Source organism: Elephas maximus, chromosome 10 (genome assembly GCF_024166365.1).
Source record: "Elephas maximus indicus isolate mEleMax1 chromosome 10, mEleMax1 primary haplotype, whole genome shotgun sequence".
NCBI classification, from domain to species: Eukaryota; Metazoa; Chordata; class Mammalia; order Proboscidea; family Elephantidae; genus Elephas; species Elephas maximus.
Window position 1 is genome coordinate 44,424,496 of NC_064828.1, and position 25,467 is coordinate 44,449,962.

Consider the following 25,467-nt stretch of genomic DNA (forward strand, 5'->3'; position numbering starts at 1 on the left):
TGCCATCTTGTTTAACTTCCATAAAAACGGACTGAATCAAGAGCCTGTGTCCCGGTGCTGTGTCCACGGAGAAATGGACTCCTTTTAGCTCCCCGGTGGAGTTTTGCCTTCTGGGTGAGTATGGCACCACGTCCCGGGCAGGTGATGCCTGTAGCTGGCGAGCGATCCCCAGGCAGAAAACTGGCTGCACACCCACGTCCCTGCTAACAAGCCTGGGCGCGTATTTTCCTCCCTTGAATTCTTTAATGCTCAGAGGTCGTAGGGGGTTTATCGAGAAGCAGTGAGCGCCCATGCCGTTTTGCAACGGCTAACACAATATTAGGCTCCTTTGCAGTATTGTCGGTTGCTCTGAGTTGCGGCCAGAAACAGGAACAGAAGGAAAGGGAAGGCTCGGAGATAACCGTGCTCCGCGCTGCACGGTATGCAGCTTCCAAAGCGTGGAGGATGGGACCGAGAAGCAGCAAAATACGGAGAAAGGGGAAAGCGGAGGAAAAATACTCACGCCAATGGGTAAAAGGGAAAAGGTGAGAAGGAATGGAGTAGGAGAGAGAACCAATAGATGGAAGAGGGGAAGGAAGAGAGGGGAGGGGCAAAAACCAATGAGGGAGCGGCGACGCGGGCGAGGACGCGGCCCCGCGCGCTCGCTTCGCTCCCTCTGGCTGGAAAGCTCGCTCCTTCCCATGCTCCTGGGAGACGAGAGCAGGGGCGGGGCCGAGCCGGGCGCGCGGCGAGGGAGGCGTCGCGAGGTGAGAGCGGTGGGGGCGGGGGATTGTGGGACGGGCAGCGCGGGGACGCGCGCGCGCCCCCGCCGAGGCTGCGCCGCCGCTCCGCCCCCGGCCGGGTGTGTGGCTGTGCGCGCGCACGTGCGTTCCGGCGGTGCGCGCCCGGGGAGATGCTGAGGTAAAGTTCGGGAGAGAGGGAGAGAGATCCGTCAGCGCGAGGGAGCTTGAGTGGCCGCCATTACTGAGCCCGGCACCGCGGCGGCGGGAGTAGGGGAAGGGGGGAGGGACGGGGCCGCCGCTGGTGGCGGGGAGGGAGGGAGGGTGGGTTACCAAGCAGCGGGCGCCGTAGGGCTTGAGGTTTCGGGGCGTGTGTGTTGGGGGTGGGGGGAGGCGGCTGAAGGGACGCGGAGCTCGGTGAGCGCGCCGGGGAAGACAGGCGAGCAGAGAGTGGAGGAGGAGGCGGCGGCGGCGGGAGCGCTCCCCAGGAATGTCGCTGCCGCCGCCACCGCCGGGGCCGCTGCCGTTGAGGAGGAGACGGAGGAGACCGACGGTGTTAGGTAGGACCTTGCGACCCCCCGCAGTTCCGGGCCTGCCTGCTCGCCCCCTCTCCTCACTGTTAGAGACCCTCCCTCCACCGGCTGCCCCGCTCGGTCGCAGCCGCGGTTAGTAACCAGTTCAAGGGGGCTGGGGCCCCGCGGCCGCCGAGGGGAACCTGGCGCCGTGCTCCATCCTCCTCGCAGGCCGGGCGGGGAGCGGCTGGGGCGGGGTGGGGGGGATACGGTCGGCTTGAAGGGCAGAGAGGCCGGGGGAGGGGGCGTTTTCTCCACAGGTGATGGGGCCGGGGTCGGGGGAGGCCTAGTGGCGGGCGATCGCGTCGGCCCGGGCCGGCGTTCGCACTCGTTCGCTGCCCTCACTTGCCCTGGTCTGGGGTGGTAAGTGGGGGAAGGAAGGTTGCGGTGTGTTTGCTGGGTTGCTGCTGTTAACGAGTTCCACCTGGAAGGGGGAGACAGGGTGGGTGCATATTCGCAGAAACACTATCTCGGTTGCAAACTTAAATGCCTTTCAAGAGGATCGGCCCTTTCACTTTTTCCATATCTCCCTTGCTTCTCCGGGGGTTCTCTTCACCAGTTTCCCATCTGCTGCTAAAGCTCGGCGTAGGGTGAGAGAAGTTGCACTGCGCAACCAGAACACGAGCCTTTTATCGGTTGACTGCGACTGGGGTGAGGCTTTGATACTGAGTTTTCGCTAGAATAACCTCTAGATTTTCCCTGTTGCCTCTAAAGAAAAGTCTCTCGGGGTGGGGGTGGGGAACCGCGCGGGAGCGCGCGCTCACTTATCCACACACAAATACGCTCACTCCCTCACACCCTGCCTCTACAGTTTTATTAGAAATGTAAGGGAGGTGGAGGCTCTTGGTGTAGCTCAGGCTGAAAGGTGCTCAAAGTAAAACCAAACTTAGGACGGTTAGTGAAATTCCAATAAAGTTGTGGGGGAGACGCTTATACTTTTAGCATATGATAAAAATCTAGTTTGAGGTGATGCTTAATAAATAGAAATTTAAATGTTTTAAATTTACACCAGAATAGGCATATAGGTGCGTGTATGCGCGCGTTTTTGAGTTTGAATTCTCATCGATAATTCGCTTTTTCTTTTGTGATAGGTGAGAAACAATATGCTCAGGAATAAAACAGTGAAATGCGTCGCTGCATTTACTAATGTTTGCTTGTGATACTTTCTACAGGTGTTCGTGGTTGGGGTGGGGAGTGCTAGCTCCACTTAAAAGAGAAATCTAAAACCAGTATTCAGTTTGTACAGCATATTAAGGAGTGCTAGATATCTGAATTAAGGATCTCATTCACGTCAGGGAAGTGAAGATTTATCCGTATATAAAATGGTTCTTTTTACAAAAATTTCAAGTGCAGCTATTCAGAAAAAAAATTAACATAAGATCTATTACTTGGAAATGTTTTATTGTCATTTCCAGTGTGTTTCTACTTTAATATGATAGAACGATACTCTTATTTAGTCTTTATACATACACATACTAACCATAACTGTAGCCTACTAGACATTTTCCAGATTAAGGTTTTGCTTCCATTTTAAATTACTCTCTTAGTTTCGCTCTTTATTCTTTGTAATTGACTCAAGTTTCTTGTGTCTGTAGTACATAGAGCAGAGGAAGAGAGTGCTAAGTGTCTGTCACAAAAAAAAACCCTGAAAATATATATCTCCAAGAGCACCGAAATGGTTACTGTATGATTGAATAAACTGGATTAAAAGACTGTACACCTATGCTTTTAACTTCCAAGAAATAGGGTTATTGATCTGATTGACTCAAAGCAGAATCAGTTAGAACAATATTGATGATTAAGGTAACAGTGCATTTGGTTGTCATGTGTAAGCTACTTTTTTTTTTTTTTAAGCCCAGGTCATCAAGTCTTATTTTGCTATTCCTTGTGCTTTAATTATTAAGCCTATAGGCAAGTGGAGTATGTCACTTTGACGTAAGAAAGAATTTTCAGAAAATTCTGGTGTTTTTATCCATTTTTAAATTTCTCTCTCCCTCTCCATGTCTAAAATACTTTAGTAATTTAAAGTATGTATTGCAGAATTTTTATCTTAATTGTGTCACATGGTACTTATCCCAAATGTTTTGAAAACTGTTCTGTCCCCTCCCCCCCCCTTTTTTTTGCTTGAAAGTCAGATTTAGTATACATATTCTTTTGGAGAATGTGACTTATTTTGACCTTAGAAGTTAAGATTTTTAAGGAATAAAATATTTTATTTGCATTAGTTGTTTGGAGTTGAAATTGTGTACAGTTTAGCATAATAGTTTTGTAATTTCACTTTTTTAGTTAGGGAAAAAGTCACATCTCATGAAGACTGTACAAAACATTTACTTTTTCAACCTTAGCAAGGCTTTAGGTAAGTGTTGCCTTTGGTATTCACTTCTTAAATACGAAATAGCACAAGAGAAAATTTCTTGGTAGCTACAGAATAAGTTTTAATTGTCACGACTTTAGTTTCCATAGACACTATTTTTAAGAACTATTTGGCCTGTAAGATCCATGATGATTTCTTGCACACCAAGAAGATATATAGATAATGATATAATTGACTCAAAAAACATTGTGTAGTATTCTGTTTTAGTAATAGCTATGTTCCTAAAACTTGAACATATACCAAGGGCATTTGATTTCTAAAAGAACTGTCAAGAAACTTTGATAAAGTGAATAATCATTTGGTAACTTGAGTAATCAGGCTTTAATTTGTTTAAGTGAAGGCTTTGCCCATTTGATCAAACTAGGGAAAACCATATTAGAAGTTAAAAAAAAAAAAAACTTGACACTGAGAATTTTAAATATGAATTTTGAGTTAGTTTTCAAACTCTGTTCCTTGGGTATTTTTCCTAGATGCCTTGAGATGTACTCTGACAGCACACCCTCCCAAACCAGGGCAGCTTTTATTTTTATCTGTTAAATGTATTGTACTTAAATATAAAAATTTCTTTGGGAAAAGGGATCATTTTCATAGAAAAATTGAAAACCTCTGATTGGTTATTCATTAACTCAGATTACCCTTATTTAGTGCCTACCATGTACCTGGCCTTGGGGATACCAAGATAATAAGACCTGGTGTATGTCATACTTTAGTTGGAGAGGTAGTCACAAAGGTAGTAACTATAAAGGAGTAAATAGTTACAATTCATAAGCAATGCAGAAAAAGTGAACAAACATTTCTGTCAGTCTCTTTGGGAATCCTTTTCAGAGGAAAAAGTATTTTAATTTGGGTGTTTTAACTGCAAGTATAAGTTTGAATGTAAGAGACCGTAAGCAAAGGTGGTTATTTTTTCACTGTTTTAGAGGTTGACTGTCCATACTGCCTTAGGTTTGTAGTGAAATGAAACTAGTTGTTTTCGTTTGATTGTGTCTGTGTATTTTACTCCTTAGAGTTAAAATTTACTTGGGAAAAAAAGAGTTACGTGTAACTTAGATTTCGGGGTTAAAATATGACTAGTATGTGTCAGTTACCTAGATTCTCAAGCTTTTCATCTTGAAGAGGTAATGGTGAAAGTGAATTTTCATTTTTTTTTTTTAGCTTCGCATTAGATTTAGCCTGTTTTATTATCCCTAACCACTATTTTTATTGAGCCAGGTAGGTACTTAGTGATACAAGGAAGTATATAAAATATTGCTTCCTGCTTTAGAAAAGGTTATAGCTTTGATGGGGAGAGGAGCCCTGGTAGCGCCCTGGTTAAGAGATCAGCTGCTAACCAAAAGGTCAGCAGTTTGAATCTACCAGCTGCCCCTTGGAAACCTTATGGGGCACTTCTACTCTGTCCTGTAGGGTCACTATGACTTGGAAACCACTCAACGGCAACGGTTTTTTAACAAATAGTTAAATGCCAGATGAAGACAGAATAGAAAAGCTATATACAAGGTAGTACAAACTGATGTTAAAAAATCTGTTTGGGGAATTTAGGTAAAGGAGATATCACTTGAAAGTTCAGTAGAATTGGGATAAGTGAGGCAAGAAGACATTTAGGTAAGCTAATGGCAGTGTGGAGAGTCCCTGGATGTCTCAAATGGTTAAGCACTTCACTACTTGCTGAAAGGTTGATGGTTTGAACCCACCCAGAGGTGCCTTGGAAGACAGGTCTGGTGATCTGCTTCCAAAAGATCACAGACTTGAAAACCCTGTGGAGTAGTTCTGCTCTGCACGCATGGGATTACCATGATTCAGAATCAACTCGATAGCAACTAGCAACAATAGTGACAGTGTAGACCAAGAGCATAGGGATGTGCTAGGTGGATTGATGGGTGAGGAGGAAATTAAAGGTAAAAATATGAAAGTATCCATTTGTACCTTATGAGCCAAATTGAAAGATTTGGGGAAAAGTATTAATGCTAGAGTAATAGAAAGGATTATGGGGAAATAAAAACGAATACGTTGGAATTGCTGTTTATCATAACTGCTGCGTTTGACATTATTAAACAGCCTTGGAAAAACTTTTAGTTTAACTTCTGATATGATACAGTTCATTTTCTTCCTGTTGATCATGTCCTGTTTCTGATCCAAAATTCTATATTTACCTTTTCAGGGCCAAGATAACACTTTTCTTTTTTGGTTCACTGTTAAGAGAACTAGTAGAAAATTAATCTTCCTATGGCCTGGGGACTCGAAAGGCCCGGATTTCTTTTCTCTATTAACTATATTTCTTTATAAAATATGTAAGTATAAAAATATGAAATAAGTATTAAATGATCTCTTAGATGATTTTCTAAAGTTCTATGCTTGTTTGATCTTAAAAATTATATTAGTGATCTTGGGCTTGCTTCATTTCATTACTGAATATTCGTTTGTTTTTGGAAATGGTTCAGGTGAAACTCAGGTGATAACACCATCTGCTGCTGAAACTGGCTAGTTTTTTGTCTATCGTAGGGGTCTGCAAACTGCGGTCCATGGGCCAAATGAAGCATGCTACCTCTCTTTTGTATAATGACTTTTTATGCTTTGAAATGGAAAAAAATGAAAGAAATTTCTGTAATATGTAGAAATTATATGAAATTCAAATTTCAGGGTCCGTAAATAACGTTTTATTGGAACACAGCCATTATCATTCAAGTATTGTCTATGGCTTCTTTTGTGCTATAATGGCATAGTTGAGTAGTTGCAACAGAGACCATATGGTCCGTGAATCCTATATTTACTATCTGGCTCTTTTCAGAAAAAGTTTGCCAAATTCTGATCTATTCTCACTTCTACTGATCTTTTATTTATTTGAATTCCTGTTGCATTTATTAGTTCCATAGTATAGCATATTGTCTTTTTCTCCTCAGCTATAGTGCTATGTTGTTATTAGTTGACATCAAGTCAGTTATATGGTACTATAATGCTGGTTAGAAGTGGCGGGGACAGTGTTTTTAGCCTTTTGTTTTATTTTAATCCATTCCTTCTTTTAAGTCTGTACCTTTCCTAAGACCCTTAATTCTATTAATGTCTGTATTACCAAGTGTTTCCAACACTAAGAAAATTGTTAAACATTACCTATTGCAGTTTATATGATGAAAATAGTGGTTCCCCTCTTGTATAAAAACCAAAAACCAAACCCAGTTGCTGTCAAGTTGGTTCCGACTTGTAGCGACCCAATAAGACAGAGTAGAACTGCACCAAGGAGCGGCTGGTGAGTTCAAACTGCCAACCTTTTGGTTAGTAGTCGAGCTCTTAACCACTATGTTATCAGAGCTCTCGCGTCCTGTAATGAGTGTCAGATTACACCTTTCTCCCTACTTCTCTCCAGTTTTTGATAATGGGAAGACATATACAGGAAGGGAGGTGAGCATATCAGTAGTAGCACTAGCTTAGTGAACTTCCCTATACATACCTTTGTACCTTCAAAACCTTGACATAAAGCTAAACAGAGTAGCTAAGCACAGTAAATACTAGCTTGGTGTAAATGAGATGACCTTTGATTCTGTTTTCACCACAGAATAAGGAAATGGACTGAGAAGATATTAGAATAACTTTCAGCCATGACTTCAGCGACATAATATGTTGGGGAAGAGTTGTAGATTAAATAGTAGAGTAGGCAATCAGCTTGTTTGAAGTAGTTTAGATCATAGTTTACAAATAATTTCAGCAGTGAAACTTTTTTCATACAATAATTACTTGAAATATCAAAAAATAAAAATGGGTAAAGGTAGAATTACCATTACTAAGAGCATTTAGGGAGTTCCCAGACTAATGCCTACTTGGGCCGTTTTGGAAGTGTATCCATCAAACCTTCAGGTTTACTGTTTTAAAACCCAAGCACATGTGAAAAAAACTGAATTTTTTGGTATACCAGAGTATTCTGCTATACCAGACTTCATGGGCCCACAGCAGTATGTGAGTTTTGTACATTATGACAGCAAAAGTAGCTTCAGGATTGCCTAGTGGTTTTTGAGCTGAATGTTCTGAGTCTGGAGATTGATTCATTTTTTCACGAAATATTAATCGAGAACTCATGTCCCAGGCACATAGTAATTCTGGATGCTGGAATTACGGTAAAGAACAGAACAAATAGAAAATCCCTGTCCAAACAGTGTAATTCTGAGTCCTGCCAAGGTATGCTTCCAGAGTATTTCTCTATCACTGCATAAATTGTTGAAATTTTTAACAAGTTCTCTTTTCGTTCACCTGATTATATCTTGTGTAAAGATGAATTCATAGGAATGATGGCTCTGTAGGGACTTATATGGTAGAAAACTTAGTTCAAAGGTAAAATAAATTAGTACGGAATATGACTGGCTCTCAAACAGGTCTAATTATTTAGCTATCTTATATGTTAAAAATTGCTTTTTCATTTTTTCTTCTAACTTTCCATCTTGCTGATGAGTTTGTAATTGAGAATTAACAACCTCAAGAAAAGTAACATCAATATTATACTCTATTCCTCTTTACCCAGATATGCAGTTTTTTTAATTTTTAAACTGTTGTGGACAAATTTGCCTAAGATGGTAGAGTACATGACAATCTTTGGACTTGGATTTGTCTTCTCTTTTGAATATTTAGAAACCCTGGTAGCATAGTGGTTAAGTGCTAAGGCTGCTAACCAAAAGGTGTAGGCAGTTCGAATCTGCCAGGTGCTCCTTGGAAACTATTGGGCAGTTCTACTCTGTCCTATACGGTCTCTATGAGTCGGAATCGACTCGCCGGCAGTGGGTTTTTTGAATATTTGTTGATATAAAGGGTATTTTATTTATTTAACATAAGATGGAGCACTTAAAATTTCAAAGCTCCTATGTAATTAGGTTTTGAAAATGTAATTTTCTATAAGAAATAATTGTGATTGTAAAATGTTTTAAAGTCTTTAAGCAACCAGATATTATTTTGAATCTACTCTCTATTTGGGATTATACTCTTCATTTTTTAAAATTAGTGTTTTAAATGTCATAAAATTAGGTTACTCTGGCTGAATACATTATTATAGATCACAGTTAGCGTTCATTCTGGTGGCTTAATTTTTGATTAAATTGTTGGAACATTGAAATACATATTTCCCCCATAAGTAGCTTTAGAAAAGCTTTCAATGAATAAATTACAGCATTTACTTAGTAGACATGATATGCTTTATTTCTTTATGCCAAAGAGGTAAAAACATTTTTATTTTAATATTTGTTAAGATGTGTGCATTTATCAAGTATTTTACTGAGTAGTTATTTTGTGGGAGACACTATTCTAGTGTCTTGGAATATATTGGTGAAGTAAACAAAGGTCTTTTTCCTTGTGATTCCTTTATTAAACCTGGAGTGGGTTGGGGAGAGAGATTATGTTAATAACAGATAATAAGAGAAGTTGTATAGTAAGTTAGGAGGTAATACGTTAGCAATGGGTTTTTCTTTTTTTGAGAATTGGAAAAACTAAGTGCAAAGGCAGAAGCATGCTTAGCATGTTGAGGGACAGTTCAGTGTTCCTAAGTGTAGCTGGAGCAGAATGAGGAGAATAGGTAGTATTTAGGCCATTGAAAGAACTTGGCTTTTTTACTTTTAGGAGCCACTGGAGAGTTTTCAGTAGAATAATGGGAGACTCTGACTTAAATTGAAAAGTAACACCCTGACTGGTATTAGTAGACTGGGGAAGGGGAGCAGGAATGGAAGCAGGGACACTAGTTTAGAAAACTTTGGTGTAGTAGTCTAGAGTCAGAGATGTTGGTGGATGGAATCAGGGTTATAGGAGTAAAGATAGTGAGTAGTAGTAAATTCTAGATATAAATTTGAAGGCCATCAGGAATTTCCTGATATAGTACAATTATTTAAAAGCATAAAATATTTTTTAATTATACCTTTTATTAATGAATGCAGTATAGAAAGGTATAAAACTAAAAAATTTTAGTTCTGTAGAATTTTTTTTCACATTTCATGTTACTATAAATCCATTAAAAGAAGCATGTTTGTGTTTACATGGCTTAGTAAAATTTCTTAGAAACTTATTTATACAGGTAGCTTCATTTTGACATACAATTAATTGGGGGATAGTTTCACCCAAATACATGTATTATTAACTTCTATAAACATGCTTATCTAAGTATTTCCTTGAAACAAAATACAAGTTTATAAGAATCGTAAAGGCAAATGGGAGACTGTGTTCCAGACTATTAAAAGTAGCACTGTTGTGTGGGAAGAAAGCAAAAGATTGGGCAAGAGACTTTTGTCCTAACCCTATAACTTCGAGTAGGTCATTGCTGCTTTTATCTTGACTTGTTTATCAGTAAATACAAGCATGGTGATGGATGTTATGAGAAAATGAGAACAAGTTACATGAAAATAAGGTTATATCAAAAGTAGAAAAGATATTCTTGGGCTGATAATCAAATATTCCCTTTGAACATATTTGAAAGGAAAAAATTCTCAGATTAGATCAAACAGCCCACATGTAGTTGAGGACATTGGCCATTAGCTTATTAGTAGAAGCAAGAAAACAGATTATTTTCTCACCACTGGGTGGGGGTGGTGGGAGTAACCACCTTGGTTATTTGTTAATAGAAGACAGTTTTGACCTGGATGTCGGGGGTCAGTGGATAACTCATGTTTATATAAACTATCCTAGTGTGTGAAGTTCCCTTGTAACTTGTTAAGCCAACGTCATGAGATTTATCCTACGCCTACCCCACCCCAATAAAGTGGTAATACCATACTCACCCAAATAAAAGACAAAATCCTTTTGGGAGCAGATGATGACAATTTTTTTTTCTAGCCCAGAGTTTCTAGGACTTTTTTTTAAATCTGAAAACACTTTTTTTTCAAACAAAGGCTTATGAATTTAAAAACAACAACAAAAACCCCATACCTATTGCCTTCGAGTTCATTCCGACTTAAATATTGCAGAGTAGAACTCCATAGAGTTTTCTTGGCTGTAACCTTGATGGAAGCAGTTCACCAGGCCTTTCTTCCGTAGACCCACTGGGTGGGTTCAAACCCAGCCTTTAGGTTAGCAATCGATTACAAACAACTTGTGCCCCTGGAGGCACTGCTCTGGTAAGAGAGAAGGAGAGGGCAACTATTTGCCCACCACCCTTCTTCCTCACCTCTAGGTCAAAAACTTCCCCCGTAGTTTGAAAATCACTGTACGGTGACTCCTGACATAAGCTTTGGAGCTGACTTCAAAATACCAGCAGGTAACTTGCCTGAGAGCATTATTAGAAAGAAGGACGTGGATGTTCCTCGCTGTATCTAATTGGCATGTTTACTGTAAATTAGTGTGAAAACCAGAAGTGTCACATGAAACTATTTTTAATTTAAGCTTTAATATTCATTATTCAGAGATGGTCACTATCAAATTAATTAGGATGTATTGAAGCCTCAGTATTAAAACTTAAACTCAGTGTAATAATAGAGTTTTATTTCTAATATAGATAAAAAGCTTTCCTGTTTTTAGTGACCATTGAAGGGTGGTGACTTCGTGCCTCCATTCGTCCTCTTTTAATTCTAAGACCTTTTTCTTGAAACTCTAAAACTTTTAAGTGGATTTTATGTTAGGGTGTTTTCATTTCTGTTCTTTTTATGTTGTGGTATAGAGTGTATCTCAGTATTTTGGGGTTTATGCTCTAGGAGAGTAGAAGTGATTCTCTTAATGTATAATGGTATCTAGAATTACATTATGTTTGCATAAACCTATAGGAAATATTAATAAAGATGTGACTGTTATGATGAGAATTAGGTTTGTAGTTGATAATTTTCTATAATAACTCAGGTCCTGTTAACCAGTTTGTCTCTTCAAGTGGAGAGGGGGGTACAGTCTTCCACATCTTTGAATTACTCTTAATTTTCAGAGTAGTATTTGTCACATAATACTGGATTCAATAAATGTTTAATAAAGAGCTGTATTTTATTATGTAGCCCTAGCAGTGTTCATACTGCTGAAAGTAAAAATTCCCCAAAGCAATCACTAGATAAATTTTCTCTTGATGTGCATTTTAAAGTAAGTTCTTTTCAGTTTTTTCCTTGTTAGCTATGGAATTAATGTATTTGATTTTTTATTCTACAGTTTTTCTCCTGCTCTGTCCAGGTCCTGATTTAGTTCTTAAATGAGTTCTATTTACTAATGGTTTCTACTTCTTGTGTTGCTGCCTCAACACAATAATATTTTATTTTTGTAGAAGTGAAGCTAATACACATTTGTTTTGAATATCAGATGGCTGGTTGTTAAAAGTAATACTTAGTTGAGACTAGAACTGAATAGTACCATGATAGAATAAACTTATATAATTCAAAAATAAATCTGAAATTTTATTACTAAGAATTACTATAATTTTACCAGAATTAATAGTCAAAAGTTTATAAGAATAATTTCTTAGCACCATTTAACTGCTGGTATAGCAAATGTGTAGTATAATCTAAATGCATATTTACTTGAAACTAAGGTCAGTGGAGAAGCCAGGTATTTGAGGTAGGGATAGGGGAGATTCTCATTTTTGTTACCTTTTTTTCCTTCATGTCTTTATTGTGTCTGGAGTGAAGATAATTTTCACATATGTTGATGTACCACTTTGGATTTTTTTCCCCCAATCTTGTGGAATTTTGAGGGAGTTTTTGAAAACTTTTTGAAAACTTGAAAATATTTTTAAATTCATATGAAATTCTATTTCAGGGAACAAGTTTTGAGGAACCATGTAATAGAAGGCAGGTCGTTTTATATATTTTAAAAGTTATGAGGGAGTTGCTAAAGCAGCTAGTACATTTTAGTTATCACCAAACATAGCCTCCAGTCATAGAAGGCAGAAAAGTAAGAAGAGGAAAGAACAAGTTGTTTCTTGTAACTCACAGGAAGCAGTAATTAGAAGCAGAGTGCACATTTGGTTGGTAGGGATTTATTTTAAAGTTTGTGAAACATTCATTTTATATTTAATTATTGTAATTTTTATAGTTAATTGTAAACATTCATTAGGTTTGCCTTAAGTTTTGAGGTGATTTGTAATGATAAATCATAAATTTATGGTGATTTCTTAAAATACGTGTAGCATAGTAAGGTCATTTATAATGATAAATCAAACTTAATAGTGATCTCTTAAAATACATGTAACATAGAAAGTTATTAACTTATATAGTACTTTGATATGAGCATCTTTAATATGTGTAATTCAGTGTGTATAATTCATGATTAAGATTTGTCCTTTTTTTTCCCCTTTTCTAGGAAGATGATGCATATGATTTTGAAGACCTTTCTGCACAGAAATGAGGGAAATACAAAGAACCAAACACAGTTCTGAAATTTGGGATCTGTATGTTGAGGTGATTTTATCTTCAGAATGAGAAGCATATCTGGTTATACTTATGAATGTAGAGACATGAGAAGAGAGTTATGATGGCAAAAAACAGAGAGCCTCGTCCCCCATCCTATACTATCAGTGTAGTTGGACTTTCTGGGACTGAAAAAGACAAAGGTAACTGTGGAGTTGGAAAATCTTGTTTGTGCAATAGATTTGTACGCTCAAAGGCAGATGAGTATTATCCAGAGCATACTTCTGTGCTTAGCACGATTGACTTTGGAGGACGAGTAGTGAACAATGATCACTTTTTGTACTGGGGTGACATAACACAAAATGGTGAAGATGGAATAGAATGCAAAATTCATGTCGTTGAACAGACAGAGTTCATTGATGACCAGACTTTCTTGCCTCATCGGAGTACGAATTTGCAACCATATATAAAACGTGCGGCTGCCACTAAATTGCAGTCAGCTGAAAAACTGATGTACATTTGCACTGATCAACTAGGCTTGGAACAAGACTTTGAACAGAAGCAAATGCCTGAAGGAAAGCTCAATGTGGATGGATTTTTATTGTGCATTGATGTAAGTCAGGGATGCAATAGGAAGTTTGATGATCAACTTAAATTTGTGAATAACCTTTTTGTCCAGCTATCAAAATCAAAAAAACCTGTAATAATAGCAGCAACTAAATGTGATGAATGTGTGGATCATTATCTGAGAGAAGTTCAGGCATTTGCTTCCAACAAAAAGAACCTTCTTGTTGTGGAAACATCAGCACGATTTAATGTCAACGTTGAGACGTGTTTCACTGCACTGGTACAAATGTTGGATAAAACTCGTGGCAAGCCTAAAATTATTCCTTATCTGGATGCTTATAAAACACAGAGACAACTTGTTGTTACAGCAACAGATAAGTTTGAAAAACTTGTGCAAACTGTGAGAGATTATCATGCAACTTGGAAAACTGTTAGTAATAAATTAAAAAATCATCCTGACTATGAAGAATACATCAACTTAGAGGGAACTAAAAAGGCCAGAAATACATTTTCAAAACATATAGAGCAACTTAAACAGGAACATATAAGAAAAAGGAGAGAAGAATATATAAATACTTTACCAAGAGCTTTTAACACCCTTTTGCCAAATCTAGAAGAGATTGAACATTTAAATTGGTCAGAAGCTTTGAAGTTAATGGAAAAGAGAGCAGATTTCCAGTTATGTTTTGTGGTGCTAGAAAAAACACCTTGGGATGAAACTGACCATATAGACAAAATTAATGATAGACGGATTCCATTTGACCTCCTGAGCACTTTAGAAGCTGAAAAAGTCTATCAGAACCATGTTCAACATCTAATATCAGAGAAGAGGAGGGTAGAAATGAAGGAAAAATTCAAAAAGACTTTGGAAAAAATTCAGTTCATTTCACCTGGACAGCCATGGGAGGAAGTTATGTGCTTTGTTATGGAGGATGAAGCCTTTAAATATATCACTGAGGCTGATAGTAAAGAGGTATATGGTAGGCATCAGCGAGAAATAGTTGAAAAAGCCAAAGAAGAGTTTCAGGAAATGCTTTTTGAGCATTCTGAACTTTTTTACGATTTAGATCTTAATGCAACACCTAGTTCAGATAAAATGAGTGAAATTCATACAGTTCTGAGTGAAGAACCTAGATATAAAGCTTTACAGAAACTTGCACCTGATAGGGAATCTCTTCTACTTAAGCACATAGGGTTTGTTTATCACCCAACTAAAGAAACATGTCTTAGTGTCCAAAATTGCACTGACATTAAAGTGGAGCAGTTACTTGCCCGTAGTCTTTTGCAGTTGGATCATGGCCGCTTACGGTTGTATCATGATAGTACCAATATAGATAAAGTTAACCTTTTCATTTTAGGAAAAGATGGCCTTGCCCAAGAACTAGCAAATGAGATAAGGACACAGTCTACTGATGATGAGTATGCCTTAGATGGAAAAATTTATGAACTTGATCTTCTGCCAGTTGATGCCAAATCGCCTTACTTTTTAAGTCAGTTATGGACTGCCGCCTTTAAACCACATGGGTGCTTCTGTGTATTTAATTCCATTGAGTCACTGAATTTTATTGGGGAATTTATTGGAAAAATAAGAACTGAAGCTTCTCAGATCAGAAAAGATAAATATATGGCTAATCTTCCATTTACATTAATTCTGGCTAATCAGAGAGATTCTATTTGTAAGAATCTACCAATTCTCAGGCACCAAGGGCAGCAATTGGCAAATAAATTACAGTGTCCTTTTGTAGATGTACCGGCTGGTACGTACCCTCGTAAATTTAATGAAACCCAAATAAAGCAAGCGCTAAGAGGAGTACTGGAATCAGTTAAACATAATTTAGATGTGGTGAACCCAGTTCCCACCAACAAGGATGTATCAGAAGCTGACTTGAGAATTGTCATGTGTGCCATGTGCGGTGATCCATTTAGCGTGGATCTTATTCTTTCACCTTTCCTTGATTCTCATTCTTGCAGCGCTGCTCAAGCTGGACAGAATAATTCCCTAATGCTTGATAAAATTATTGGTGAAAAAAGGAGGCGAATACAGATCACAATATTATCGTATCATTCCTCAATTGGAGTAAGGAAAGATGAACTGGTTCATGGTTATATATTAGTTTACTCTGCCAGGCGGAAAGCATCAATGGGAATGCTTCGAGCATTTCTCTCAGAAGTTCAGGATACCATTCCTGTACAGCTGGTGGCAGTTACCGACAGCCAAGCAGATTTTTTTGAGAATGAGGCCATCAAGGAGTTAATGACTGAAGGAGAACACATAGCAACTGAGATCACTGCTAAGTTTACTGCGTTGTATTCTTTATCTCAGTATCATCGGCAGACTGAGGTCTTTACTCTGTTTTTCAGCGATGTTCTAGAGAAAAAAAATATGATAGAAAATTCCTATTTGTCTGATAATACAAGGGAGTCAACACATCAAAGTGAAGATGTTTTTCTACCATCTCCCAGGGACTGTTTTCCGTATAACAACTACCCTGATTCAGATGATGACACAGAAGCACCTCCTCCTTATAGTCCAATTGGGGATGATGTGCAGTTGCTCCCACCAGCTCCTGACCGATCGAGATATAGATTAGATTTGGAAGGAAATGAATATCCTATTCATAGCACCCCAAACTGTCATGACCATGAACGCAACCATAAAGTGCCTCCACCTATTAAACCTAAACCAGTTGTACCTAAGACAAATGTGAAGAAACTGGATCCAAACCTTCTGAAAACAATCGAAGCTGGTATTGGTAAAAATCCAAGAAAGCAGACTTCCCGGGTGCCCTTGGCACATCCAGAAGATACGGATCCTTCAGATAACTATGCGGAACCCATGGACACGATTTTCAAACAGAAGGGCTATTCTGATGACATTTATGTTGTTCCAGATGATAGTCAGAATCGTATTATTAAAATCCAAAACTCATTTGTCAATAACACCCAAGGAGATGAAGAAAACGGATTTTCTGATAGAACCTCAAAAAGCCATGGGGAGCGGAGGCCTTCGAAATACAAATATAAATCTAAAACTTTGTTTAGCAAAGCCAAATCATACTATAGAAGAACACATTCAGATGCAAGTGATGATGAGGCTTTCACTACTTCTAAAACAAAAAGAAAAGGAAGACATCGTGGAAGTGAAGAAGATCCACTTCTCTCTCCTGTTGAAACTTGGAAAGGTGGTATTGATAATCCTGCAATCACTTCAGACCAGGAGTTGGATGATAAGAAAATGAAGAAGAAAACCCACAAAATAAAAGAAGATAAAAAGGTAAGTTAAATTTGTGGACAGTGATGTTTATAAAGATGTTTGTTTTTGCCTTTTTAAATTTTTACAGGTAGTGGATCATCAGTGAGAACTTAAGCTGTCTTATGTCTAGTTTAATAAAAATAATTGGCAGTTCCTTTTTGAATTATCTGATAATTTTGTGAGGACAAATTATTTTTGGTTGCTCATTGACTTACTTATACTTTATGTTAATTGGGGTAGAAGCTGATTTCACATTCTTTAGCATAAAAATTTGAGTTGTATGTGTTTATTCTTTTTACAGAAAACCAGTATGGATTTTTTTTCTGTTTGTCTAAAAGCATCCTTTTGCCTATTTTTCTCTTTTTACCTACCGGTTTTGCAATATTAATTTGCTGTGCCTGTCTTACTCAAGGTTATTAATAATAGCAATAAAGCGGTAATAATTTGTAGCCCTGGAAATGTCATAGGTTTTCTAGGCATTATCTTTGTGGTTGGTGGTATACTGCCTGAAGACATGCAGAAAGGTTTCTAAAATTTATAGAATTCTGACAAAATAGCAAGATTTCATCTTTTACACTTTAAACATTTATTTATCCGATGATAATTAAGCATTAGGAACCTAAATATATATGCTAAATGAATATGTATTAAAGTTCTATTTAATAATTTTTATTTAATCTTTTTCACGGTGGCATCTTAGCAGTTTGACTTATAATACCTTTTGGCACATGATTGTACAGAAGCTTTTATTCAAAGATTTTATTATCGTAAGAGAGCATCCAGTAGGCTTTTATTCTAATATTGATAATTTCTTCATCAGTTAATTCCATAGTTTTATAAATTATCAATATGTCTTTGCTACAGCTGACTGCTGTTTATCAAACCTAATTAAAGATCTGGATATTTTGAGTAAGCTTATTATAGATAATTTTCCTATGTATAGCCAGTGTCTGCCTATTATATTATTGTCTAAGTCTAAGCTGAAGATTTCCTTATTTTGTCATTAACTATTAAGCATTGGCATGTACGCTGTGTTTAAATAAGACTCATCTAGATTTATAACACATTCTTAACTCACTACACATGCTACTCATAGTAAATATCTGTGGCATGTTTTCTCACTTACCCTGTTATCACCAGTCCCATCTATACATGTTACCACTGCCCGAAGACTTTGTCTTAGTATGTTTATAACATTAAAACTACCTGACACCTAGCACTTAATAACAAAACAACCACAGTCCTTTAAGTTGCTTTTGTTTTTTTGTGTGTTATCTTCCCATTTCTGTCACAGATCTACCTAATTGTTTGTAAGTTTTTATTTTTATATAATCAGAAGAATAATAAAAGGAACTGTATTCTTTACCCACATTTATCATTGTTTACATTTTGCCCCATTTGCTTTAGCAGGGTTGTGCGCGTGTTTTGTTTGCTTTTGTCCGAGCCTTTTGAGAATGATCTGGAGGCGTTGAACTTTTTTTTTTTTTTTTTGCCACTGAGTACTCCACTGTGTATTTTTTAAGAACAAGAACATTCTGTTACATAGCCACATTACAGTTACCAAAATTAGAAAATGTAAGTTTTTACGTTATTTAAATCCACAGACCGTGTTCAAATTTTGTCATTTGTTCCAATGATGTCCTTTAAATGTTTGTTTGTTGTTTATTGTATTTGAGGTGAGAGTTTACACGGCCAATTAGGTTCCCATTTAACAATTTCCACACAGATTATTCAGTGATAATGGTTACATTTTTCACAGCGTGTTGTCATTTTCATTCATTCTGTTCTTGTTGTACCTTTTCCAGTGCTCTAGTTTCCCCACCCCCTTACCTTCTCATCTTTAGAGTAATTTTTGACAATTTGGCCTCCTATAAATGATTTTTTAAAAGAGTTCATTACTCCTGGGTGGTATTCTTTATTTTATAAGCCAGCTGTTATTTAGCTAGTAGGTAATCTCAAAGAATAATTTTGGTTTAAGATTTAGAGTATCTCGGGGTGATAGTCTCAGGAAGTCCTATAGTCTCAACCAGTCTGGACTTTATAAGAATTTGAGTTTTGTTCCACATTTTTCTCCCCTTCTGTCAGAATCCGTCTATTGTGGTCCTGATCAGAATGGTCAGTAGTGGTAGCTGCGTACCATCTAGTTCTTCTGGCCTCAGGATAGATGAGCTGTGGTGCATGTAGACTGTTAGACCTATAGGCTCTTTTCTCCTCTGAGTCTTTGGTTTCCTTCTTTCTCTTTTGCTCCAGACAAGTAGAGACCAATAGTTTTATCTTAGATGGCTGCTCTTCAGCTTTTAAGACCCCAGATACTACTTGTCACATTGAGATGTAGAACGTATACTTTATGAACTGTATTATTCCAATTAGCTGAGTTACCCCATGAGACTGTGGTCCTAAGCCTTCAAACCCAGAAAACTAATCTTGTGAGGTATTTGGTCATATCTAGGAAGTATGCATAACTGTGTCCCCGTATGGTTTATTACATATATGAATATACATACATGTACATACATATCTGTATGTACATATGCTTATAGATATGTCTGTGCACACATTTGTGTCCACACATTCATACTCATAATCATATGTGCCTGTATACGTATTTTTATAACCACACACATTTTTTTGGTTATCGTTGATGTGTCCTTTAAATCTTCACCCCAGTTTTACCTAAGTTTTTATTTCGTGCCCTGGTGCTGCAACAGTTAAGCTCTCAACTGCTATCCAAAAGGTTGGCTGTTGGATCCTACCCAGAGACTCCACAAGAAAAAGACCTGACAATGTGCACCTGTAAAGATTGTTGTTGTGTGCCGTTGAGACCATTCTGACTCAGCGACTCTGTAGAACAGAGTAGAACTGTCCCATAGGGTTTCCTAGACAGCAGTCTTTATGGGAGCAGATCACCAGGTCTTTTCCCCTGTGGAGCTGCTTGTTGAGTTCAAACTGCTGACCTTTCCGTTAGCAGCTGAGTACTGAACCATTGTGCCACCAGGGCTCCTAGAAACCCCTTTCAGACAGTTCTACTCTCACATGAGGTCGCTATGAGTCAAAAATTGACTTGCTGGCACCTAACAACAGTAATGCACATATATTTCTTCTGTATTTTTTTACAGTCAAGCATTTTTCTGTATTGCTACATAGTCTTCCAAATAAAATTTTAGCTATCACGTAGTTTACCGTTTAGCAAATATATCAAAATTGGATGATTAGGTTTCCAAGTTTTTAATTCTGCTGTCATTTTACTGCAGTGACCAATTTGCATTAAAGTTTGTTCCTTTTGGGTTGTTTGTGATTAATGTACAACAATGGAATAACTTGATTCAAAAGGCAGAGTATTTCAGCGACTCAGTATTTACTATTTCTACTGCTCTTTTAGTGTTAAGCTCTTGACTATCAGCACCTTAAGGGAAAGGAAAATGCCAAATTTATACTTATACTCTGAAATTTTCGCATAGTCCCTAATTCCAGTTGGGTTGTTAATGATAATGCTGCCTGTATTAAACATTAATCGTGCTAGAATTGAATTCAATTTCCTCACCCCTGGTTTGTCCTACCTAGTCACTTACTATATTTCATTGATTCTAAGTTCATTTTTTAGCTCTTATTTCTGAAATCTGGATGTGTCTGACAATTGATGGCATATCATAACTTAAGTGGCAGAGTGTTTTTTTTTCTTCCAGTGGTTCAGAAAATACTGATGCCTTTTGTTATCACTGGCATCTTAGATTCACTGAAATATAGTAATTTGTCTTCAATTTTTAGTATTCCTAGCCGCAGAGACAAATGGGAATTAAACCAGATCTAGATTCTCTTTCTCCATGCTAATATATTTGATTCCACTCTACACTGTGTACTCACACAGTCATACTTCGTTTGATGTCAGTCTTTCTTCATTTGCACTAAAGTCAGTTGCCTTTGAGTCATATGCTTTTTAATCTTTCAGTTGATTTAACTCACAGTAGTCTGATAGTTCTATGGGGCAGTTCTACTCTGTCCTGTAGGGTCGCTATGAGGCAGAATCAACTCGATGGCACTGGGTTTTGTTTTGTTTTTTTTTTTTTCAGTCTGATAACTGTCTTTTAGAGCTGCTTCAGAATTGCCTTGCTTTATAGAACATTGTTTTGATTATTGGATCCGTGCTTTATGATGTTTGAACTCTGCAAGAAAATTGGAGAAATGTAGCTTTTCAATCTGGCGTTATTCAAATGTTTGGTTTCTAGACCTATTAAAAAGATTCATAGGTATAGTTTTATATCAGAGTTACAGTTTAGGGCTTTGTATTTATGTATGCACAGTGAAATGCCTTGGATCTCTTCAGGGCTAATTGTTTATAGAACAATTATCCATGATTTAATTTTTTAAGCAGTGCAGGATGACTGGAACACTCTATGTAGCTTAGTTCGCCTAAAAATTCTTTTCATAGCGTAAGCTAGGCTTGAGCCATTGAAGTTGTCTCACATTTCAGTTAAATAAGATTCAGTAAGAACCTGCTACATGTTTAAGTCTGTACAAAAAGCTACGGAAGAGTATAGGAATTTGAAGACTTTGTATCCCTTAAAGAACTTAAATGTTAGTCTGGGAAAGAAACAATACCTTGTGGGACAGAGTTAAGAAAAGTAGTATTACTAGAGCAGTTGAAGGAAGCGTAATGTATTATAGAGCATTACATGGTCTAGAGCCAGACTTCTGGGGTTTGAATCTAGACTCTGCTACTTACTAGCTGTGTGGCTAATATATACCTTGATTTCCTCATCTGTAAAATGAAGATAATAATCATACTACTCAAGGCTGTTTTGAGAAATAGGTAAGTATTTATTTGGAACAGTGCCTGGCACATGGTGAGTTTGTTCAGTAAAAAATAAGCATGTACACTATTTTGTGATAAACCAAAAAAAAACCAAACCTGTTGGCCATCGAGTCCTTTCTGACTCATAGCGACCCTACAGGACAGAGTAGAACTGCCCCACAGGGTTTCCAGGGAATGCCTGATAGATTCGAACTGCCGACCTTTTGGTTAGCAGCCGCAGCACTTAACCACTACACCACCAGGGTATCATTTTGTTTTAGTATACTTCAAATATAAATGTTAAGGGAATATTTTTAGGTTGGGAAAATAAGTTGTACAGAGTTAGTACATACAAGTAACTAAAAAAAAAAAAAACTGTAAGCAAGGTGTAAAATATAAGCTGTCTAAATGAGGGAATATTGTAAAATAGCATTACATTGGTAAGGGTGTTTGCTAAACTGAAGAGCTAGTTTAAATCCAAAAGTAGTTAGTTAAGCAGGGTCTGAGCAGAAAGGAAAATTATATTGGACTTCAGATTGCAAATAGGGAAGGGATGGGCATCAGATAGTCTGGTTGGCAGGCAGATGTTAGACATTCAGTTGTCAAGTAATACAGTACAAAAACCAAATGAGAAATCAACAAAACTAAAAGTTAATTCTCTAAAAAGAGGGAAATACATAAGCCTCTGGCAAGATTGATCACAAACAAAAGGCATAAACGTTGTGACGAAAAAGGGAGACATAACTACAGATAAAAATTTAAAGGCAATAGAGAATACTGTCAACAATTTTATGCCAACAAGTCTGAAAATTTAAACAAAATTAACAGATTCCTAGAAAAATGTAATTTACCTAGATAAGAAAGCCTGGAATAGTCTTCTAAACGAACTATAGTTAAATCTTCCCACAAAGAAAATACCAGACCCAGATAATTTTATAGATTTTTCAAGGAACGGTTCATGCTAATCTTATAAAAACTGTTCTAGAGAATAGAAAGCAGGGGAATATGTTTTTCAATTCATTCTCTGAAGTTTTTTATTCTTAATTTCAGAACCAGACAAGGATGGTATAAGAAAAGAAAAATTTTGTCCCTTTCTATTCATGGAGTATACAATCAGAAATCCTAAATAAAATGCAAGGATTTCAGGATCCACAGATCATTAACTACAATTTTGAAATCCAATAATCTCCAAAAATGAAAAGCTTTTTTAGAATTTGTCAGCAAAACTGATCTGACGTGTAAGTGGCAGAACGTGACCTGAACTGATGTGGCAGTATTTATAATCATTATTTATCCGGCTCAGAGTGAATATTCATAAATTTCATTGCAGAAATATTAAAATGTTTGAGAACAGGGTGCTGTTCATTGTGCCCCACGATCTGGTGGGGTTGTTAAATAGCTTTTGTGTCATATGTTATTGCTGTCAACTAAAACTTGCTGAATTATAAAACATTCTGCTCCAAGGGTTTTAGATAAGCTATTGTGAATCTGTAATAACCAAATACATACATACATGTCCAACAAGTTGGGTTTATACCAGATATGCCAGAATGGCTTACTATCAGAAAATTTACCCATGTAGTTCCCTCCATGAACAGATTAAAAGAGAAAAAAAAAATCATAATGCAATAGATGTAGAAAAAGCACTTGTTTAAAAATTTAACAAATTCATGGGGGAAAACTAGTAAATTAGGAACACATGAGAACCTCTTTTAACTTAAAATCTATGATAAAACATCATTCCTAATCCTAAATGGGGAATGTTAGAAGTATTCCCTTTTTAATGAGGAACAAGGCAAAATGTACACACTATCACCACTTCCATTAAGTATTATACAGTGGTCCTAGCCAAAGCAATAAGGTAAGAACAAGAAATTAAAAGCATGAGTATTGGAGAAGAAAAAACAAAATTGTCATTATCGGCTGTTAGAATTGCCTACATAAAAAACCAAAAAGGATCTGCAAGTAAATTATTAGTATTAAAGAGTTTAGCAGAGTAGCTTGACACAAGATTGGTAATCAAATTTAATTGCATTTCTTATGCATAAGCAGTAAAAAACCAGAAACAGTAATTAAAGAGAAGAGACCATTTGCAAAAGCATGGCAGATTATCAAGTCTCAGGGAATAATTATAGCATCATATGTACAAACCGCTGTGGAGGGAAGTATAAAAATTTTTGAAAGACATTGAAGAAGACCTAAATAAATGGGTGAGGTATGCTTTCCCTTCCATGAGTATGTCATATTCTAAAGAGGTTAGTGTTCTCCAGACTGATCTCTAGAGTTACTGCTGTTTTATTTAGAACCTCAGAGGTTTTCAAGGAATTTCACAAGGCAATTCTAATACGTGGAAATACAAGCGAAAATTATGTAGAATAGCCAGGACGCTTCTGAAGAAGAAAAGTGGTGCTGGTGGTGGTAGTATGCGTATTCTGTCAGATAATAGAAAACTTTAATGTTCAAGACAGTGATATTGGTATAGAAATAGGCACACTGACCAACAGATAGTTGAACACAGACCCTTGATTTAGAGCTGTCTGTCCAACATGGTAGTCAGTAGCCACATGAGGCTACTCAGCATTTGAAATGTGACTATACTGAATTGAGATGTACTGGCTAGAAGGTAAGGAAAGACCTCCTCGAGAAGTGTCTTTTACAGTCAAATCTGATAAATGAATTGGAGTTCACTAGGGGGAGGATGTGTTGGACAGTAGAGTATTTAATGCTGAGTGAATTTCTGTGCATGTGGTGGAAGGGAGCATAGAATGTTCTTAAAGGAGGTCACTATGGCTGGTTTCTTACTGATTTAGGGCAGGAATTGTCAAACTTTGCCAAACAGATAGTATATATTTTAGGCTTTGAGGGCCACGGAGCCTCTGTTGTAACTGCTCAGCTATGTTATAGTGCAAAAGCAGTCACTTCTGCTACAATATGTAAATGAATAGGTTTGGCTGTGTTCTAATAAAACTATTTTGAAAAACTGGTGGTAGGCTACATTTGGTTCACATGCTATAGGTTGTTACTACCACTCTCCCCCCTCCCCCACAACTAAGGAAGACTTAAGAGCGGAGACCAGACTCTATGAGACCTTGTAGGCAATGTTATGAATTTTGGTATTTAGCCTTAGAGTAATTTGAAACTAGAGAGTGGCTGGATTTGTTCTTTGAGATCACCGGGCTGCTGTATGGAGAATGGGTTGGTACTGAGAGCTGGAGAGGATGTGGAAGACCAGTTAGAGTATTACAGTAATCTAATGCTAACCATAGTGAAGACTTGGAGTAATTGGGGTGGGGAGGGAAAGTGGTGGCAGTGGAAAGCGTGGAATGGATTTGAGACATACTTAGGGTCACTCTGAGTCGGAATCAACACAACGGCAACCGGTTTGGTTTTTTGGTTAGGATGTAAAATCCATAGGATTTGATGATGTATTGGTGGGGGGGGGGGGGGAGGCAGTGTGAGGGTAATGATAGGAAAGATACCAGATAGATTTCTAGCTTAGGCAACTTCATCAACAGTAATGCTATTCATGAGGTAGGACATTAGAAGTTTACCAGGTATGGATTTTGGGGGGTGTGGAAATAATTACTTTGGTTTTAGAGTTCAAGTGGAGATCTCAAATAGGCAGCTAGATATGTAAGTCTTCAGAGGAGAGGTCTAGGTTGTAGACATATTTAGGGAACACTGGAGAAGGCAATGGATGAAATCACCTGGGGGTAAATACAGAGGAGTGCCTAATAGCCTGGTCAAATAGCAAAGATGATTCTTGAAAACAGTAGGCAGAGAATAAGAGTAAACCACTTATCCTTTCTTAGCTGGTTTCCTCAGCTATAAATTGGGAATTACAATAATTCCCTTAGAGTATTGGTAAAATTTGAAAATAATGTGTATCAAGTTAAATGCTACTGTAGTGTATATCAG

General features: G+C 37.6%; 1 protein-coding gene across 5 annotated transcripts in view; it reads left to right on the forward strand.

Moving 5' to 3' along the window:
* Positions 1 to 725: 725 nt before the first annotated feature.
* Positions 726 to 25,467, forward strand: part of ARHGAP5 (Rho GTPase activating protein 5) — a 68,249-nt gene continuing 43,507 nt past the window's right edge. For 2 of the 5 annotated variants that reach the window (XM_049897585.1, XM_049897589.1), the window contains exons 1-2: positions 1,114 to 1,279; positions 12,894 to 16,781. In XM_049897585.1, the coding sequence (XP_049753542.1) occupies positions 13,062 to 16,781 (3,720 nt within the window). In that variant the 5' untranslated portion in view covers positions 1,114 to 1,279; positions 12,894 to 13,061. Of the gene's footprint in view, positions 747 to 819; positions 901 to 1,113; positions 1,280 to 5,725; positions 5,954 to 12,893; positions 16,782 to 25,467 lie in introns of those variants that run through there. The other 3 variants (XM_049897588.1, XM_049897587.1, XM_049897586.1) reach the window with 3 other exon arrangements.